This window comes from Macrotis lagotis, chromosome 2 (genome assembly GCF_037893015.1).
Source record: "Macrotis lagotis isolate mMagLag1 chromosome 2, bilby.v1.9.chrom.fasta, whole genome shotgun sequence".
Classification (NCBI taxonomy): domain Eukaryota; kingdom Metazoa; phylum Chordata; class Mammalia; order Peramelemorphia; family Peramelidae; genus Macrotis; species Macrotis lagotis.
In genome coordinates this window covers 188808395-188830103 of record NC_133659.1, presented here as the reverse complement: position 1 = coordinate 188830103, position 21709 = coordinate 188808395, and the positions used below count along the sequence as shown (strand labels likewise).

Genomic DNA, 21709 nt, shown 5'->3' with positions numbered 1-21709 from the left:
AATCTCCATGCTTCACCTGAGTCCTGTATCTGAAGATCAAGCCTTCTGTTCAGCTCTGGCCATTTCAACAGAAACATTTGAAATTCCCCTGGTTCATTGAAAGTCCATCTTTTTCCCTGGGAGAGGACATTCAGCCTTGCTGGGTAGTTCATTCTTGGCTGCATTCTAAGCTCTTTTGGCTTCCGGTATATTATATTCCAAGCCCTCCGAGCTTCCAATGTAGTTGCTGCTAAGTCCTGTGTGATCCTGACTGCAGCTCCACGGTATTTGAACTGTGTCCTTCTGGCTGCTTGTAGTATTTTCTCTTTGACTTGGGAGTTCTGGAACTTGGCTATAATATTCCTAGGGGTTGGTTTTTTGGGATCTCTTTCTTGGGAGGATCGGTGGATTCTCTCCATTTCTATTTTGCCCTCTGCTTCTAGAATATCAGGGCAGTTTTCCTGTAGTAATTCTTTGAAAACGATGGCAAGGCTCTTTTCCTGGTCATGAATTTCAGGCATTCCAATAATTTTTAAATTATCTTTCCTAAATCTGTTTTCCACATCAGTTGTTTTTTCAATGAGATGTTTCACATTTTCTTCTAATTTTTCATTTTTTTGGTTTTGAATGAGTCTTGATTTCTCGTAAATTCATCAATCTCCCTGAGTTCTATTCTTTGTCTGAAGGATTTGTTTTCCTCAGAGTTTTCTTATCTCTCTTTCCATCTGGCTAATTTTGCTTTTTAGAGCTTTCTTCTCCTCAATAACTTTTTGAACTGTTTTATCCATTTGACCTAAGCTGGTTTTTAGCATCCTATTTTCTTCAGCATTTTTTTGGATTTCCTTGACTAGGTTGCTGACTTCATTTTCATGTTTTTCCTGCATCTCTTTCATTTCTTTCCCAAGTTTTTCTTCTAGCTCCCTCATTTGATTTTCAAAGTCTTTTTTGAGCTCTGTCATAGCCTGAGCCCAATTTCTGTTTTTCTTGAAGTCTTTAGATGCAGGAGCTTGTGCTTCCTCTTCTTCAGACCGAGTATTTTGACCCTTCTTGGGATCATAGATAATGTATTTCTCAATGGTGTTCCTCTTTTTTCTCTGCTTGCTCATTTTCCCAGCCTAAGCCTGTTTTGGGGGTGCTTCCTGAGCTTTTGGGACACTCTCATAAGAATCTCAATGTGTGAGGCTCTGTCCTCCCTCCTGGTCTGTGAGTGACCATATGTGTCCCCCTCTGCCACGGGCCTGAGGTGGGGGGGACCCTGCTGTTCTATGGGGGGGTCTAGACTGTGATCAGGATCTGAATGTGTTCAGAGCCCCAGAGTCCTGTTCCAGGGGCAGAGGACAGGGCTCAGCAGTCTCTCTCTCTCTTCACTCCCCTCCTTCAGCTCAATGGGCTCATGCCCTGGGGGCGCCTACTTACCAGCTCCGCCTGCTTCTGTTTCCTTGATCTGGGCTGTGGTGGCCATGCTGCTCTCTGTGTGCCCTGAGGGCTGGGCTTCATGTGCACACTCTGGCAGAGGTCCCCTGCTGTTCCCCCAGTGCTCCCTGGGGTGCAGCTCAGGAAACTCCCCCGCTGCCGTGGCTCCCAGTGCCCTGGGGCTGCCTCCAGGAGGCTGAAGTTCTTTTGCTCTGGCGGGCCACCCCTCTGGCGGGTGGCCCTCCGACCCCGGGGAGCAGAGCCTTTCTGCTCTTTTCCAGGTTACCTTGAGTAGGAGAACTGCCGCACTGGGTCCCTCTGTGGGTTCTGTCTCTCGAAAATTTAGTTAAGAGTCCTTAGTTTCAAAGATTTATGAGAGAGCGCCTAAGACACAATCTGCTCTTGTTGCCATCTTGGCTCTGCCCCCTAAACTGTTTTACAACCCTAAGGTTTTACCTCAAAAATTAACCAGAGAAGTAAAGAAGATAAAATTACTAAAGTGATCAATGTTAGAAATACTATGGGAAGACAGGTGCACTAATGTTGGTGGAGCTGTGCATTAATCTAATTATCCAGAAAAACAATTTGCAGCTGAACTGAACTACATATTTATACCATATATCACTATTAAGCATAGATCACAAGGCCAAAGACAGAGGGAAAAGTTACACAGTCATAAAATTATTCACACCAGCATCTTTTGTAGTAGCAGAAAACTGGAAGGAATGTGGGTGCCCGTCAATTAGGAGAATGGCTGAACAAATAGTGGTGTAAGAATGAATGCAACAGAGTATTCTAGGGGCAGCTAGGTGACAGAGTAGAATCAGAAAGACCTGGGGGCAGCTAGATGGTGCAGTGGATAGAGCACCAGCCTAGGAGTCAGGAGTGCCTGAATTCAAATCCGACCTCAGACATTTAATAATTACCTAGCTGTGTGGCCTTGGGCAAGCCACTTAACCCTGCTGCCTTGCAAAAACCTTAAAAAAAAAAATCAGGAAGACCCAAATCTATCCTCAGACAATAACTCTCTTAACCCCAACTTGCAAAAAATTACAAATAAACAAAAACCAGATTATTATACATGACTTGCTTGAATAGATGCATATTGAAATAAGTAAAATTAGGAAAATAAATTATATGATTGCCACAAAGGGACAAAAAAAAATTGAAAGGCTAAACAGTGAACAATCATGACTTCAAAACATTTCATACATGTGAAGCTGGCCTTTTGGTACAGAGGAATGGCAAGGAACAGGATACATGTTTTCAGACAGACAATATATTGATTTATTTTGTTTGGCTGTACTTGTTATAAGTGATGATTTTATGGAGAAGTCATTAGAAAGCTAGGTTGAAAAAATATAATTTTTAAAATACTTTAAAAGAAATTAAAGGAAGAAAGTGAGGATGGTCTCAGAGACAACTTTAGCTTGAAACTCCAACTAGCTATTTTCTTTAAATACAGAAGCATCACTATAGGGAAATTATTCTTCTGGGCACAAACTAGAACTATCAGCCTCATTTGAACCAAGAATTACTCAGATGAATGTGAAGACTGAGCCTTAGGCTATTCAAGAGGGATTCAGGCCTTTGGCTCCTTTGATTCTACTTTCCTGCTTCGGGGATATCATTAATGTAATAAGGTAACTTAATCATGGCCTGCTTGTATTAAAGCTGAGGTTAGGAAAAAGAGAATGGAGCTTTGAGTTTGTTATTAAAAAACAAAGACCCTTCAATGTCATTCTTTACCTTCAACTCAGACTTTCAAATCATCCCTTATCAAGACACTGTGCTGATCTAGAATTTGGGAGAAAGATGGTGATGTGTTTGACACTCTTCTCCATTTTCTTACTGGGTTTTTAAGTCATTTCACTTTTAATTTACAAAAAGAAATTACTGACAGCTTTAGGCCTACAGGCTTAAAACCCGTGATCATCCTTCTCTGAAGCTTCAGTCCAGTTTGTTTAATGGAGTATAAAGACCTTAATGCTGAGAACTGTCTTAAGCAATATCTTTGTCTTAGTGTGATGCAAAGAAACTGGACCTGATAAATAGACTACCAGTATTCATAATAAAATTCCAATATATTTAGCCTATTGTGACAACCTAATTGCTCTGTTTCTGATCTCTGCTTTGTCCTATCCATTCTTCATCCAACTGCCAAAAATCTCCTAAAGCACAGATCTGATTCTAGCACTCCAATTCTAGAGGAATTTTAGTGGTCCCCTATTGTTTCTAGGTTAAGATACAAACTCCTCACCAATGGTATGATATCATTCACAATTCAGCTACAGTATAGCTTTCCAGTTCTCACATTACTTCCCTTCAAACATTAGAATGCCCCAAAGGGTAGATGCTAAGGAACAATCAATCAGAGGGAAAACAGAAGATGGATGGGGAGAGATAAGGAGTCTTTCCAAAATTTTCTTACAAAGCTCTATTTGTGTGCCCCCTCCAACTTACCCCTTAGGTATCTTTTTTTTTTTTTTTAGTTTTTTTGCAAGCCAAATGGAGTTAATTGGCTTGACCAAGGACACACAGCTAGGTAATTATTAAGTGTCTGAGACCGGATTTGAACTCAGGTACTCCTGACTCCAGGGCCAGGGCTTTATCCACTGCACCACCTAGCTGCCCCTAGGTATCTTATTTTAAAAAAATAATTTACTTTTTAAACTTTTAGTTTTAGGAATTCTTGTTCATCTTTTCTTTTTTTTTTTTGCTTAACTGATAATAAACAGCACACAAAGACCCTAATTTTGAAATTATTATGCAAAATACACAGATGTTTACTGTTTTTTCTTTAAAAAAATATAAAATAAGCAAGACATGCGAAAATAGGCAAGTTTTCATTAAATAAAAGACAAACTTTTTTGAAGAAAAAAATGATTTGATTTCAACATCCTATGAAGAATGGAAATCATTGTTACCAATATTCGATTTTATTAAACAAATAAATTTATATTTAGAAAACTTTTAACTGTCATCTGCTTCAAGATTTATGTTGCTCCCAAATTTTGCATACCACTGAACTTTCAAATCAGCTAACACCCGTTGGATTGACTCAACTCTAGATTCTAATGCTTCAATTTCATCTTGCAAATTTTTCTTAGCTTCTTCCAACATTTCTTGAGTTTCATCTTGAGAATGGCTAATAAAAACATCACCAATTTGATAGGGAATCATTAAAGTATCTTCATCTATCATCAACATGTCATCACAAGCAACCTCTAAATTTTGAAGCTGTTTCTTTTTAATGTCTATTTCTTCCTTCAGTTCTGTGATTCTACTAGTATTCCGGGTAAATTTGTTAATCTTTTGCGGGTCTTCAAAAGTAACGTTGACATCTTCAGCAGGACCTTCTTCATGGTGGTGGCCATTTTGGGACTGAACCATCTCCGGGCGGGGGGGCTCTACTCTCGGCCCCCCCCCCCCCCCCCCCCCCCCCCCCCCCCCCCCGCTCTCCGGGAACCCCATCTTTTCTCTAATCATTTTTTTGATTGGAGATGTTTGCAAGTCATTGTCTTTTCCATTTTTTTGTCTTGATTCTGTTACCATAGTAAACTTTTTAAGATTTTAATTTTTTTTTTTAGGTTTTCGCAAGGCAAATAAGGGTTAAGTGGCTTGCCCAAGGCCACACAGCTAGGTGATTATTAAGTGTCTGAGGCTGGATTTGAACCCAGGTACTCCTGACTTCAGGGCCAGGGCTTTATCCACTGCACCACCTAGCCGCCCCAAGATTTTAATGTTGATTGCACATTCTCAGCATATTTTTCCTCTTTGGATTTTGTTAGTGTTGGCTTCTGTTCACTTTTTTTTGGGGGGTGGCAGAGGAGAATGTATGGCTTGAGCTTCTTTACATTCTGTTGCTTTCTTGACTCAGGTTGGTTTCAGGGCTCCCAAAGTGAGGTGATCCAGGGAGAGGTCTGTTGACTGCTCCCCGTTTCTGACCTGGTTTGGGGGGCTATGGTGAAGTTTTGAGACTCTCATCACTGTTAGGCCACAGGAGGTTCTGCAGGTTCCCAGTGACTGAACTGTGGGATCCCCCTTGGTTTTAGTCTCTCACTCTGGTTTATTTCACTATAGGATTAAGTATGGAGTTAAAAATTAGTCATAACTTTCTCTTGAACTTAGAATCATAAAGCAGTGTTTCTGGTACTTATTCCTAGTTTCTTACAAGGTAGGAACCCCTGTGCTCTCATTCCAACCATCCTTCTCTGCTCTGGAACTGTATGAATGGACAACAGAGCTGTTAGACGTCTGCACCTGATCCTGCTCCCCATGCCAGTTCAGGGTTATCTTGGGAGATCTGCCCAAGGGTTTGGTCTCCTTACTGGGTGCTTAACTGTTACTATTAGACTCTCCTGGATAGCTCCCACCCCAATGTCTACATACCTATTTATTTCAACACTGCTAGAGGATGGAAAAGCTGACTCAGTGACTTTTTTCTTGAGCACAATGCTTTGCACATTTGGTTTGGTGCCTTTCCAGGTTGTGGTGTGTTGGGGTGTAGAAAAATCTAAGCAAAATTTTGACTTCCCCTTACCCCCTCTTTCTTATGGATGAAAGAAAACTGAAAAACTGAATAGTTGAAAAGACTTCTCATAGTCTAACAGTAGTTAATTCAACATTTATTAAGAGTCTCTTATGGGGGCGGCTAGGTGGCCCAGTGGATAGAGCACCGGCCCTGGAGTCAGGAGTACCTGGGTTCAAATCTGGTCTCAGACACTTGATAATTACCTAGCTGTGTGGCCTCGGGCAAGCCACTTAACCCCATTTGCCTTGGAAAAAACCTAAAGAGTCTATTATGTATTACATATTGGAAGCCAGGACACAAACCAAATGAATCTCTTGACTCAAGTTTAGTATACTAGGCTGCCTTATATAAAGAGTAGAATTTTCCATAATATTGGGGAAGATATTTTGGGTGGGCAGACTTTAGGACTGGTGGCATCCCCAAACCAATAAAAGGGCCATTAACCAAAGCCTATAAAAGAAGGGCAAATAACTCTGGCATCACTTTGGAAAGGCTGTCCTTTTTGGCTATATGTGGTTCCCTGAGAACATATAGTAAAGGATGAAATATAACACATTGACTACTTTTTTTAAGTACAAAAATTATTTTAATTCAACTACATAAAAAAACATAGCAAATATTTACAAGTACACTTAAAGAACATCACCCACAGATAATATAAACAGAAGAGACACTTATGTACAGCAAGACAAAGGACTTTAAAAGTTTAAAGAAATTAACATGGCTAATTCCAAACATGAAACCAAATTTACCTTTGAGGATCTTCTCTTTATTACTGAGACACTGACATTTAACTTCCCTAAAAAATAAATGCCCATGTCATCTTGGAAACTTATCCTAAAAAATATGATGCTAATGGAGCCAATATCTATTTCTATACAGTAGCATTAGCAATATTACAACACAGGCTTTGCAGTGCGAAAATTTTAGCCAATCAATAGTTTTATATATATAAAATGTACTATCTCTTATGACCAATCTGACTTGTTAGAGATGTGGTACTTTGGAAAGGGGAGTACTTTAGCTAGATCTATAAAGTTAAAAGTTATTTGGCAAAACATTGCCCACCTCCTAAAACTAAAAAGATAGTAATGAATTAACAAATTATTCCAGTCTCACTAATCCATACTTTGGAAGCCAAAGCACCTTTCTCTTTTCCTTTTTCTCTCTAACATTGTATAGGTCAGTAATAGACAAATTTACTACTTTACGTGACTGGTACTTCTTAGCTAACCTAAATACTCACAAAACTAATAGACCAGGAGAGAGAATTTACATCCAAGGTTCAAAATATAATCAGATATAAAAAAGATTAAGAAAAAAACACAAGGACTCAAAACACAAAGGTGAAGAAAAATGTTGATGACTTGCTCAATTAAAGCATTGAATTCTTAGAAGAAAATACTAAAGGGCAGGAGAACTTGAGCTTTACCACTATCAAAAATTCTAATGTGGCAAAATAATTTCAGTAGCTTTTTGATCAAAAATACTCCTAAAGCTAAATTTATTCTCAGAGAAAGAAACTAAAAGGGTTTCAGAGAGAAATGACTTCAAAAGCAATTTTGATATCATTAAGATTAAAAATAATTCCACATCACATTTTAAAATATATCATCCTCATCTGATTCTTCCAGGTATTTAATAGGCTTCTTTGCTCGGCCAGGTCTTGCCCGGGGTACCACAGGAGCTGAGCTTGAATTTGAGTCAATATGGAAATCATCATCTACCTTCTTGGATTTCTGAAAGCAAAAAGGGTTTACAGAACTTGAAGTTAAATGAAGGAACTCTATTGTCTAACTACACTAATAAGCATGCCACAATTTAAGAAGCTGTATGTAAATTTGTTAGACATTATCTAAAGGCCAGCACCATCAATAAGTTAAGATGGTGGCAAATTAAAAGAACAAAGAGATAACTCTTTCTTGACTATGTACATATAAGTACATTCAGAGTCAATATTACACTTTACATCTTAAACCTCTAGCCACCCTGTACCAAATCAAGGTCCATGTGTACTTAAAAAGACCCACCTTTCCTGCCTTGGCTGTTGATATGCTTTTTCCAAAATCTGAATCAGAGTCATCAGAGTTAGATGGCTTCCTTATGCGAGGTTTCTTGCTTTTGGGTGGCACAATACTTTCAGGGCCTTCAGAGATGGAGTCTGTAGACACTTTGGAGGCAAGAACCCTTTTGCTTGTTTTCGGTGCTGCTCTTTTCTTTGTTACGGCTGTAGAAGTGGAAGGCTGACCTGAAAAAGTCAACATTGCCATTTAGAATTGCAGTAAACTCAACTTTTTCCAAGTAATTATCGACCTAGGAAAAGCCATTGCAGCAAAGCTAAACATACATATAAGTATCTTTAATTTTTTTTAATTTATTTTCTTATATATCACAAGTATATAAACAATTATTTACTTTATATTTTGGTCACAGTTTACCATTCTTTTTCCCTGTACACTAAATAGATATTTGAATGTTTGTTGATTTTAATATGTCTCTCCTAGTAAAAAAAGCATTGAACTTGGAAGTCAAAAGACCTAGTTAAACATAACAGCATTACTAGTAGAACAAACCTTGAACAAATTGCCTAATCTGTTCCAAACTCAGTTCTTCTACCTGTAAAATGGGTAATAACATTAAGATTGCTTTGAAGTTCAAATAGGATAGTGTATAGCAAGTGTTCTGGAAATATTACAACAAAATGTAAGATTAGAAACACAAAATAACAGAAGTTTGAATTTTTTGTACATCTCTAAGATCTTTACAAAGCATTTCTCTCAAAACAACCTTCCTGAGATGGACAGTGTTTGATTTTTTAGATAAAACTGGAGCTCAAGTGATATGACTTGTCAAGGACTCTAAATGCAGTACACTTTCTATTATATGGCATCTAGTTCAACACACTAAATAAATCATTTATTTTATTTTGCATTATGACAAAAAACAATGGATGCTACTTCTGAAAGTTTTAATTCCCTCCCAAGTGACTTCTGGGAATGAATTTTAAAACTATGTATTCTCAGCATAAATTAGTTATTTAAAATATTTTGACTTACTCTTTGCTGCAGTCTTTTTCACTGCTGTGCTTTTTTTGGGTCCTGGATCTGCAATCTGAAGTTCATCTGGAAAATCTAAAGTAGAAGAGCTTGAAGAAGCCAGAGCCATGTCCTTCTCCTCAGATTCTAGGTCATCAACTTCATCTTGAGAAGATAGAAATATTGAGTGAGCTGAGAGCTCTATTATTTTTAGTTCTTCAAATGTCAGAATAAGCAGAATTATTAACTATTATTTACCAAAGGGTAAAAAAGCAAATCAACTAAATTTACTTAGTTTTAAAGTTTTTTTTTAACACAAGGAAAACATTTCAATAGTTACACACACACACACACACACACATACTTTTCTGTGGTTCCTCTTCTTTGCTAGTAGGTTGTCCTTTAGTTGCTCTAGAATAAAATTGTTTTTAACAATTAATAACTATCTCTAATCTACATAAATTAAATTATTATTACTTAACATATGTTCTGTCCATTACTCATATCTCACCTAATGTCATTAATTCGGTCTGTGAAAATGTGATGTTAAGCAAAATGTTACAAGGGGCAATGAACTTAATGTGATTAATGAGATAGTAGGAAGAATTAGGTCTTGGAACTAACTCCCCAAATGGACTCTGGCTGAGCTAATCACTGATCATTTGAATTTTCGCCCGGGCATTTGGTAAAAGATGTGTCAGTAGGATTGATAGTTTTGTTATGATGCATTAATGACATAATTGCATGAAGTTGGCTGGGGCAATGTTAAATGGAGTATGTCTATACCAGTCACAATCTTTCTGGAGACATTAACACAACATGGTAACAATTAAATGAGCTCAAATACTCACTTTGGTGCACTTTTAACATGAGATGAACTTCCATCTGCTGGAATAAAATCATCATCTTCATCTTGAAATTCCTCTTTATAATCAGAAATATCGCTGTCTGAATCTAAATCAACTGTGTATTTGGTCTTTGCTGCTATAAAACCCAAACAAAAAGTCAAAATGACTAACATTTGGATATATATTCTACAAAAAATGGTGATTAAAAAAAAAACTTTCTAGGACCACTAACTTGTACCTTAAAATTTTTTGGGTAGTTTTTCTTACCTGCTGCTGTCCTGCGCAATTTAGTTTCTCTAGGGGGAACATAAAAGTCACTTTCATTACAACTCAAATCAGATTCTGAATCAGACCAAGGATTTTTCTTATTTTCTTTTCTGATTGGTTTGAATGGCAATTTGGTTTGCTTCTTTTGTTTGGTACCTTGAAGGGTAGAAAAATAGAAAAGAATTAATTACCATTACCCATTCCTTAGAAATATATGTGAAACATTTTCCTTCATTTTTTATAAGGGGGTGGGGTGCACACCAATTTCAAGTGGTTCTTTCTTTTATACAACTTTCTCTCTATTCTTGATTACTACTACTCTAGCCCAAACTCAAGAATTGCTTTGATAACTTAAATTTAACCTCTTTCACCAATAGACATCATACTCACTGCCAGTTTAAATTTCCTAAATGGTAGGACTTCAAAGACTCTTCTTAATCTGGTCGTATGGTACCTTTCCAAACTTATTCTCAATAACTATTTCACAAAACCTAAATACTTCACTTTTAATTATTTCCATTGTGTTTACCTGGTTTGTGACCACATTCCCAAAGCTCAAATTGTACATATTTTTGTATGTATTTTTTTTTAGTTTTTTTTGTAAGGCAATGGGGGTTAAGTGGCTTGCCCAAGGCCACATAGCTACGAAATTAAGTATCTGAGGCCCGATTTGAACTCAGGTACTCCTGACTCCAGGGCCAGTGCTTAATCTACTGCACCACCTAGTAGCCCTCTATATGTATTTTTCATTAAGCTTTCCTTGAACTTAGCTTTTAGTATTTAATGTCTTCTTTTTGTAACATTCATTGTATGTGTCATTCAATGTAACTACAGCCTTATACTAACTGTGCCAACTCTTTTGATTATAAATTTGTTTAAGGTAGAGACAACATGTTATATTTTGTTTGTGTTCTGAGAATAAGTGCTCAAGAGATAAGAATTTACATTTTTTACAATAGTTTGAGGAAGAAAGACTGCCCTTTGTGATATCAACTCCACAAGCTCCAGTGTATGTCACTAGATAAGGTGTGGAAGGTAACTAATGTAAGATTGTAGTATTTATTTCCTTTAAATTACCTGGTTCTGCCTTAATCTTTTTGGTTAGTCTTTGTTTCAGAGTTTCTGGTTCTATACTGTCATCTTGAGAACTTTCTTCGATATTTTCAGTCTAAAGATATAAAAAGGGAAACGTTAAAAAGTTTTGCCAACTTCATATAGCTAAGTACTGGCAGTACACACACACACACACACACACACACACACACACACACACACACACAGAGGTACACTGTGACTTTAGTATGGTTTATTAACATGACACTGCAGAGGAATACCTGGCTCATAAATGTTATATAAGATATTCTGAAAAGAAATTATTTAATAGAATGGTCTCCATAGAAAGAAGAGAAAATTAGAACAAGTCCAAAAATGTAGAATCAGAAAGAAAATGAGAAAATACATTCCCACAGCTTGCTCTTAGAGGTCAAGACTGGAGCAAGACAAAGCATAAAGAATTGGGGGTCAGAGGATCTAAGGTTGAATCCCAGTTGTGCTCTTTATTATCTGGGCAAACTGGGACAAATTGCTTCCCCTCTCTTGGCTAAGTTCAATTAGATGGCCTCCAAGTATCCCTATCAGAGCTTAATCTATGAATCTATAAAATAAATCTACATTTTTGTACATCCTTGAAATTTAGAACCAACTATTAAGAAAGGAAAGTCTCTTTAAAATAGATTATAGTACCTGGGCATAGGTCTAAATCGATGACCCTACTCCAGTTAATGACTTCTATGGAGTAGTAAGTAGGGTTCTCAACAAATGTTAGTTGAAATGTTGTGTCTAAACTAGATGTTAGCAGCTGCTCAAAGAAAACACTGAAGGAAGAAATCTTTTGTAAGTTAATACTTTTTTTTTTTAGGCTTTTGCAAGGCAAATGGAGTTAAGTGGCTTGCCCAAGGCCACACAGCTAGGAAATTAAAGTTAATACATTTTAAGGAAGAATATCCCCCTTAAATTATGTACTCAAGGTTTTTCAAACAAAATGAAAGCATATTTGGGAAAACTTATGGGCATACCCAATAATAAAGTGCCTTAACCAATGTTGTTTCACAAAATTTTAACACATTAATAAACTCCACCAATATACTAAATGTTATATAGAATGTATCATATGCATTCTTTAGGGATAAGATATTAATCAATTTTTAGCTATCACCAAATCAAGTAGTACTTTAATTATGTTTATTAAATTTGGAAAAGAGTAGCATTTGAAAAGTTACTGACACAAAAAAACTTGTTGGGAATGGGATGGTGTGGGGAAACCTATGATTTCATTGGAATGGTAAAGAGAACATCTTCTACCATTGAAGACTTGTGCTTGGTACCTGCTTCCCCAATACAGTCTCAGAGTTTCCTGAGAGGGTTGAGAGGGTCACATGGTCAATGTATATTGGATGTGTGAGTTGAATACAACTTTTTCTAACTTTGAGGTCAGTTTATTCCATCCTGCCAGTTTTTTCAAATGTATTACCTTAATTTTCTTTCTGATTTTCTTTTCTGCTTCTGCTTTCATCTCTACAGTCACTCGAGGGACAACTCGTCTACCACAAGGAGAAGGTAAAGTTTCTGCCAGTTGACCTTTCTTTGACTTTGATTTTGCACCAGCTTTACCTTTACAAACAACACCCACTTGTTCATCCCGTTTTTCCTTGGCTTCAACAACCTAAAGAAAGGTTATGGAAAAAAAAATCTTATTAAATAATAGACAATGTCTAATGCCTAAAATATAAATGATAAGCTTCTCTATCTTTACCCAGTTGGTCAATTCCAACAGTCAACAATCTCCATGAGTCTTGATAATGATATACACTCACAGTGCCATGATTTATATGTATGATTCTTGACCTTTCAAATTTCTTTTGGAAATCAAGAGTTTTGGACAAGTTGACCTCTGAGGTCTCTTTCAACTTTAAACTTGTGATACTTAGAAAGTGTCTTAAAAGTTATTTTGTGTTTAGTTTCTTATTCTATAAAATGAGGAAACTGGACAAGATCAACTATTTATGGTAATTTGCATCTTAAGCCCTTTATCACCAAACATGAAAAGATAATTTTTTCTTTTTTTAAAAGGAAACTTCAGGTCAGTGAATAGGTTGATCCATTTTTGTTGGTGAAGGGAAGACAAGGGGAACCTCTGAAATTACATTAGGACTAGTTAACCCTACATGCAAATTTGATCTAATCATTTGTTTGGGGGGTGGTGGTGGGTGGGTTTTGTGTGTGTGAGGAGTGACTAGGATAGTCTTCATAAAAAACGTCTGGGAGCAGCTAGGTGGCACAGTGGATAGAGCACTGGCCCTGGAGTCAGGAGTACATGAGTTCAAATCTGGCCTCAGATACTTAATGATTACCTAACTGTGTGACCTTGGGCAAGTCACTTAACCCCATTGCTTTGCAAAAACTAAAAAGTATGGGTCTGAAGGTTAGTCTTGCCTTTGCTCTAGACATATGTACTAGCTTCATTAGTTTTGTCCAACTCTTCATGACCTGATTTGGGGTTTTCCGAGCAAAGCTACTGGAGTAGTTTGCCATTCTTTCTTCAGCTCATTTTATAGATGAAGAACTGAGGCAAACAGGGTTAAGTGACTTCTCTAGGGTTACAGAGTTACTAAACCAGATTGGTACTTTAGAATATGAGTCTTTCTGATTTTAGGCTAAGTACTCTATCCATTATACCACCTGGTTGTCTTCCATTCTGTGTAGGATATGTCACTCCATCACCTACAAACTTATAATCAAAGTCATGTCCTGTACTTTTGTCCCAAAGAGACATTTTGTTTTCTGTCATATTTGAGTGTTTTGAATTGTTTGATTCGTTGCATAGTAAGATTGTATCTGGTATCTTGGGAGGTATTTTTATATTTCTTTTATTATTTCTACTTCTAATTATAATGCTGCTTGTGAAAAATGACATCTACTTAAAACACTCATATATACCCTTTCCCTAACCAACTCACATACCTCAAGTTCTTCAACAAAAGCAGCCAGGTCCTCTCTCCATAAATCTGAAGGACTTTTTCGTTTTAAGGTCTCTAGTTCTTGCTCCTAAATTACATAATCAGATGAACATCAAAGATATACCAACTTGCAAAAAGAATACCCTGTATAGATGTTTCACTCCAGCATTTAAAGCAAAACAGTTAGCTCCCCTCACACTTACTTTTTCATGCCTCTGTCTACAGAGTTCATCTTTCTTCTCTTTGGTCAAATACCAGAGAGGCATATCAAGAAGGTAATTAAAAGTCGGTCCAGAATCAGTGGTGGAATCACTTTTTTCACCTTCTTTTTCATTTTCACTTTCTTCATTTTCCTCTTCATTGTCTCCTGGACTCTAAAAAGGGATTTAAAAATGGTAACTTTCCCAGGGAATGCCAGCACTGAGATATTATGATACTTTTGAATTTTTAACAAAAGATAAAGGAAGCCAATCAATAAATTACCTTTTGCTGAGCTTCCTTCCAGGCTTTGACAGGATCTGAATCATATCCCCTCTGGATCAGAACCTTAATTATCTCTTTCTTAGGTTTATTTTCTAGGGGGAAATGGAAAATTATGATACTCAATTGCAACCTTAATTAACTATATAGTTGAGGCAACTAGGTGGCGCAGTGGATAGAGCACCGACCCTGGAGTCAGGAGTACCTGAGTTCAAATCTGGCCTCAGACACTTAATAATTGCCTAGCTGTGTGACCTTGGGCAAGCCACTTAACCCCATCTGCCTTACAAAATTCAATGGGAGAGGAATCTTTTTAGGAGTTCTTTACACCAATAAAGTTACAGGTCAGGACAACCTTCCCACTTCCCTCCAAAAATATTTACTAGAAACAGAAAATTTAAGTTTGAATAAGATTCATACTTAAATTTTCTGTTTCTAGTAAATATGATATAAGAAAAGTTTTCTTTGAAAACAAGTCACCACAAGGGGGCAATGAAAGCATACCTGAAATAGCCTATAAAACTCTTGAGGCAGGCAAACAAGATAGGCTGCTACCCTAAAGAGATCAACTCTACACAACCAGATTATTCTCTAAAATTTCTTCCAAAGATTTTGCTGTACTCAAGCTATTAATTTCTTTACTATGTACACTGCAATATAGGGCAAAGCACTCATTCTTTTAATATATAAAAACTATTTTACTTACTGTAAGGAAATCTTGGGGCACAAACTAATATATATATATATTTAGGTTGTTGCAAGGCAATGGGGTTAAGTGGCTTGCCCAAGGCCACACAGCTAGGCAATTATTAAGTGTCTGAGGCCAGATTTGAACTCAAGATACTCCTGACTCCAGGGTCGGTGCTCTATCCACTGCGCCACCTAGCTGCCCCCAGAATATTTTTAAGTATAGAAATTTCACCTTAGTTTGATTTTGGTTTGGAATATTACTCATTCACTATTTTTCTGTCTTTCCAATACTTCTCTAATATTTTAGTCTTTAGTAACTCTTGGTGATCTTTTTTCTCTTTGATTTCCAGTGAGTTACTTGAACCCTTTCCTATGGAATTTCCATTGAATTACCTATCTTTTCCTCTATCCTAGGCACAGAGCCAGTTTCCACCATTTCATGTGTGTGTGTGCATGTATGTAAAAAATATATCTTTGGGGAGGCTAGGTGGCACAGTGGATAAAGCACCGGACCTGGAGTCAGGAGTACCTGGGTTCAAATCCGGTCTCAGACACTTAATCTTTGTATGCATATATTTCCATTCAGCTTTGTGTATTTTTATTTAATTCTTTTCCACATATATGTATGTGTATATCCTTATATATTTTTATTTTTCAATCTTTTCCATTAGGCTAATAATTCCCACCTTTTATTTATGTGGTAGACTATGTACTGTTTTGACCAGTTTATGTGACTGTGCAAAGTCACTTAATAACCTCCTTAGCCTCATTTTCCCATTTGCAAAATGATATAACAACAGCATCTACCTTACAAGGTTTTGTGATCAGACATTACAAATTAACTTCCACTTTGAGATTCAATTTTTTAATCTTTAAATGAGGATAATGGTATTTACTGAAGACAATGGGATTATTGTGAATATTAAAAAAGTTCTTAATAATCTGTTAATTATTATGTAAGTTTATCATGCTTCAATTACTTTGATCTTAGTTATAGATTTTAATCAATAACAAAAGTAATATGCTTTCATTTGTCTGTCAAAGCAATACTAGATAAAACTTTCAAATTGAACACAATAAACAGGAGGATTAATTTTTGGTGCCAATCAATGATATTAATATATCTGGCCATTTATACAGGCAGCTCTTCTCACAAAAATGTCTAATGGAAACTAACCTTGAAGGTACAGTATTGTCTTATATGGTACCTATTGTTCCAGTAACATACCAATGATTATTTTCCCCTCTATCTTCTCTAGAATGAATCGAGCCTGGTTGTTCAATTTGGCAGATTCAGCACCAAGCATTCCAGTTAGCCATTCTTTTCTCAGTCCATAATATTTAAGTCTCAGATCAAAGAAGTCTTTTAGGATATCCAGTACAGTATCATACTTCTTTAGACAGCCAACATGATCAAAAAGCACCTTAAATGAAAAAGCATGGATTAGAATCAGAATAGAAGAAAAACTTTAAAAAAGTGATTATTATTGATGTAAAATGAGATTTAGCATACACACACACACACACACACACACACACACGTGCTAATGTAGCTTTGCTTAATGGATATCTTTCAAGTTAAATCCATATAGGGGCGGCTAGGTGGCGCAGTGGATAAAGCACTGGCCCTGGAGTCAGGAGTACCAGAGTTCAAATCCGGTCTCAGATACTTAATAATTACCTAGCTGTGTGGCCTTGGGCAAGCCACTTAACCCCATTTACCTTGCAAAACAAGAACAGAAACAAAAAAATTCCATAATAAAGAGGGTCCATATAACTTTCAAAATACTAAGTTGTGTGAATACTTTTCAGACATACCATGGAATTACATGTTAGATTAGTCTGAAGTTTAAAGACTTTGTGTAGTCCTGCATGCTCTGCTTGGGCCAGTTTTTCTTCAGTCATCTTTATAATGAACTTCACTGTGGTATCAGTGTGGTATTCCCTGTAGTCTGTTATGAGAGGGGGTGTCTTGTCAGTACCATTCAACATGGGTTCCAGAACCTGCTCTTTATAGACCTGAAAAAAAGAACCAATTCTTAGGTACGCCAAATGATTCAACAAGGGATAAAGGTCATAGGAGTTAATTTATTCTTATCACAAAATCAAAACAAAAACGAAATTATTTTACCTGAGTCCAAGTTCTGACTGGAAGCTCAGAAATTTCAATGGTTGTTGAATTTATAATAGATACTTCACCACTGATAACATATTGATTTGGAGCTAGCTCATCAATTGTACCCTTGAAATTTTTGTAACTAGGTAGCTAAAGAAAAGGGAAAAAAACACAAAAATTCAAACAAGTTGGTTTGTATCTTAAGAGAGATTTAGGCCAAAATAAAGACTGGGACACACACTTAGTTCAAAGTTTTGATAAAAGATTTTATAATCAGCTAGCCTTTTATTTTTACTAAATGATCAATTCAAATGAATGATAAAGTTAGAATTAGATTCTAAAACATCTAGATCATTACCATTGGTAAAGGTTCTTCTCCATCCATCAGACGTCTGATATTATTCACAACTTCTCGGACATCAAAGTTGGGGATCTTACAGGACCACCCAGTTCCAATCCCTTCTGCACCATTTATCAATACCATGGGAATAATAGGAATGTACCATTCTGGTTCTACACGTTGATTGTCATCATATAAGAACTTCAAAGTCTGATCATCCTTTGCTGGGAAAAGCAACCGAGCCAATGGACTAGAGAAAAAATTGACAAACTTTTGTTATTTTACAAAAATTCTGATTTCCTTCAGTTTTTGTAAAAGGAACTTTTTTGTCTCATTTTTGGCAATTATTCTCATTTGTGTAATTAATTTGGTAGCTTGTTCCCAAATCAGAAATTAAAAAATGTACCTCCTCTCTTTATAAGAGGAGGAAACTATGGGTATGGATCATTGTCTATGTTATCCAACTCAGGATATGTTGCTTAGTTTTGCTGGTGCTTCAGTGTATACCTTTTTTTTTTTATTATGAAGGACATACAGATACACATATGCACACAGGGGATTTTGATCAATATAATGAACAAGATTCCTGAATAAAGATGAAACCAGTGGTCCATTCCAGAGAGGTGATAGATGTAGGGTACAGAATGACATATACCTATTTTGTACATAGCCATTCAGGGGGATCTGTTTTGTTTAACTATGAAATTTATCTTTCATTTTTCAAAAAAAAAAGGGGGGTGGGAGATAAAGAAAACATTAATAAAAAAAGAGATGGAGGGTACTATAGATGTGAAATGATGCCATATATTTTCAGATGAAACCACTGTATTATTAGCTTTACTTAATTTAGTTTTATAAAGATAGCTCATGAAATGAGAGTAATCTGTAAATGTTTGTAATGTAAACGAAATACATCAATAAAACTTTCTTTTTTAAAAAAGATAAACTTGTTTATCTGAGGCCAGATTTGAACTCAGGTCCTCCTGACTCCAGGGCCAGTGCTCTATCCACTGCACCATCTAGCCACCTCAAAAAGATCAACTTATTTTAAGTACTTTGCTGATTTATGGTAGAGCTGTCACAGAAATGTATATGAAATCAAAATAACAGGAGTAATGGTTATTCGGTAAGAAGTGCTATTTTTCAGACTCATACAGGATGACCATATAGAATATAGAAACTGAGCCATTAAAACTAGTAACAAGAGCAGAGGAAATTGGGAAGGAGATTGTATCTACTAAAATTAGGCAAAGTTGTAGAAAAATCCATGATACTTAACATAAATGATTGAAAATCAGTTTTAAGTTCTCTCTACAATTTACACACTAAACCAGTATGTCCTGCTATTTTCCAAAACATCAAACTTTCAAGAAATAATGTTTCTGGATTCAAGTATCTGAATCATGACAAATTTTGGCTAAGATTTCTAAATTTCTGACAAAATATGACACTTGGAAGTTACTGAAATTCCACTGAAACCAAAAGTAGACTTTACCTGAGCATTGTGAAGATATATCGAGGACTAGCAGAGTCTTTGCCACCATGCAATCTGGTACCAAACTGACCAATGGGCTGCAACAGGTTGAGATTGTTGCTGCCCACAAAATTTTGAGCCAAATTAATAATGGTCATCATGAGTGACATCTAAAATTGAAAAAAACAAAACACAAAAACCAAAAAATCCAACTTTTAATTATCAAGCTTTGTACTGTAAAAGGACCTATTATTAATGTTTCAGATGTTAGGAAATGAGGAAATATTCTGTATACAAGAAGTGTTAAACATGTGGTCCAGTGAGCCCAAACAAGATTAAAATGGAATTAAGATTGAACTAACTAAAAATGCAATAGAACAAGGAGGCAATGCTATTATACGGTTTTTCTAAGTCAATATGTGGCCTGAAGGGATTCTTGGGTACAGTTTAGTGGCCCCCATTTCTGAGTTTGACATCACTGCTATATAATACTATTGTTCCTCTAAGGAAATTATATTACTCCACACTATCTTTCAATGTTATCACCATCCCTGAACTACTTTGTGCCAGGTTTAATGTTATCTCTCAAAGCAAGAAGAACTCAACAAGAGATAATATGTAATAATTATCAAAATTTGAATGTATTATTAGGCTCTTTTTGGTATTTCTTTCCATTAAACACAAGTTAATTTGAAACAAAAAGCATTTCTGTGAGGTTTTTCTTACTTCACCATGATGATAAGAGGACATCTCTGCTACTGAACCAGCTAACTGGGCAACCTTCACTTCTCTCTTGTCATTTCTTTTGAAACATGTGAATAGGACTTTTCTCTGACCTGGCTTTAAACCTTCAAAATAAAAAGAATAGCAAATGTCAATATGAACAATCTACTCTTCTTGCTAATTTAATAAAAAGCAGATCAGCTTACCATCTACCATTGATGGGATAGACCTCTCATTATCAGAGTTTGAAAATAAGATTAGTTCTTTATTTATGAAGTCATTATATGTTAGATGCTTAGTAGCTTTTCCATATAAGTAATCCTGAGGGATCAAAAAAGAGAATGATATTCAAACAAAGATATTCTACAGGATAACTGTTGACAAAAATAAAACAAAACAAAAAACCAAGAAACCTATATTCTACCATTCTTGAGCATAATAAATGAAGTGGAACAGTACAGTTTTGTACTTTCAACATAGCCCATTAGAAAATTATTATTGAGTAAAAAACGTCAATCTTTGTTTTAAGGATAAAATAACTAACTAGACACTGGATAATAATTTGCAGCTGCTTTGTAGTCTCCTATTCTCAACCTGGCCATTTTAGTGACCTTCATACATCTAGCTACATCACAATTGATTTCCCCACACAAAGTAGTGTTAGACCTAACAAACAGCTAAATGACTCAAAGTATCTAATCAACTGTTTCCAGGCCCATGAAAATGACAAAAATGAAAATGATGAACTACACAGGACATTACTAAAGATATTTTACCTCAGGGAGGCCAAGTAACTTCCTCTGTCTTCTATCTTCCATGAAATGAGTTAGCCATTCTTTTCGATCATCAGTCTGTTTTTTGCTAAAGGCCTATAAATTAAAAAAAGAAATAAAAAGACAATTGTTTGGATGGTCTCTAAGGTCTCTTCTAATTCTAAATCTATGATCCTATTAATTATAAAAAGTTTCAGTTACAACTCTGTTTTAATCTTTCTCCTGCTTCAGAGAAGCTTATTTGTAGGATTTTAGTTACAACTTTCTTGAAAAATGGAAAAAAATCTACATAGATAGAATATAAGCAAGTAAATGTTTTGATTCATTTAACTGAAACTTTGGTGATTTTTAGAATTAGAATCCAACTCAATATATCTAACTTACCAGGCTGATTGCAGCATCATCCTCAGGGCCAGAATATCTGAATTGAATTCGATGTCTGGCCATATCTGAAAAGTATTCTTTAGCTTCTTTTGATGTACTGGTGCCCAAACCTACAAACCCAACAGGATATCGATTAACTTTTGAATCTTTTATAAGAAAATTTCCAGAAAGAGAGAAAAATACACCACATGATATATAAATTTTACAGCATATTTTGCTAAGAGGTTAACAAGTGATAATTTAAAATTAGGATAAAACATCAAGGAAAAAATACAATGCTCTGTATTTTCATTTATTATTACAGCAGAAAATCCATTACATACCTTTGTAGTACTTGACTTTCCATTTTTTATGATTCTCAGTAGAATTTTTCCATTCTTCAAATTCAGGAAGACTATAAAATGATAATTCCTGCTTATTTCTTGAAACCTATGGTGAATATAACAGATTGTAAAGACTCTAAAATATGCCTTCTTGGATCAAAATTTGTTGAGTTACCTTAGAAACTGAATATACCTTTACAATGGGAGTGATAAATTCTTCCAGAAAACAATGTCTCAGAAGAGAGGGCCAATTGTGATGGATGAAATTAATCAACAAGCCTTTGATGTGAGAACCATCTTGATCCTAAAAAAAC

The 21709-nt window shown here is 35.9% G+C and overlaps 1 protein-coding gene and 1 pseudogene across 1 annotated transcript in view; both read right to left on the bottom strand.

The window, feature by feature from the left end:
- Positions 1-4365: 4365 nt before the first annotated feature.
- On the bottom strand, positions 4366-4769 carry LOC141511352 (prefoldin subunit 4 pseudogene; annotated as a pseudogene).
- Positions 4770-6519: 1750 nt separating this feature from the next.
- The window catches only part of TOP2A (DNA topoisomerase II alpha), a 24057-nt gene continuing 8867 nt past the window's right edge, over positions 6520-21709 (bottom strand). Inside the window, exons 14-35 of the mRNA XM_074223974.1 lie at positions 21589-21699; positions 21396-21501; positions 21073-21182; positions 20692-20784; positions 20122-20236; positions 19919-20040; positions 19214-19362; positions 17737-17968; positions 17394-17528; positions 17081-17281; positions 16491-16686; positions 14576-14667; positions 14296-14466; positions 14097-14180; positions 12607-12798; positions 11154-11244; positions 10077-10232; positions 9813-9945; positions 9326-9372; positions 8983-9126; positions 7957-8174; positions 6520-7665 (exon numbers count right to left, since the gene is read on the bottom strand). Of these exons, the coding sequence (XP_074080075.1) occupies positions 7528-7665; positions 7957-8174; positions 8983-9126; positions 9326-9372; positions 9813-9945; positions 10077-10232; positions 11154-11244; positions 12607-12798; positions 14097-14180; positions 14296-14466; positions 14576-14667; positions 16491-16686; positions 17081-17281; positions 17394-17528; positions 17737-17968; positions 19214-19362; positions 19919-20040; positions 20122-20236; positions 20692-20784; positions 21073-21182; positions 21396-21501; positions 21589-21699 (3036 nt within the window). The 3' untranslated portion in view covers positions 6520-7527. The remainder of the gene's footprint in view (positions 7666-7956; positions 8175-8982; positions 9127-9325; positions 9373-9812; positions 9946-10076; positions 10233-11153; positions 11245-12606; positions 12799-14096; positions 14181-14295; positions 14467-14575; positions 14668-16490; positions 16687-17080; positions 17282-17393; positions 17529-17736; positions 17969-19213; positions 19363-19918; positions 20041-20121; positions 20237-20691; positions 20785-21072; positions 21183-21395; positions 21502-21588; positions 21700-21709) is intronic.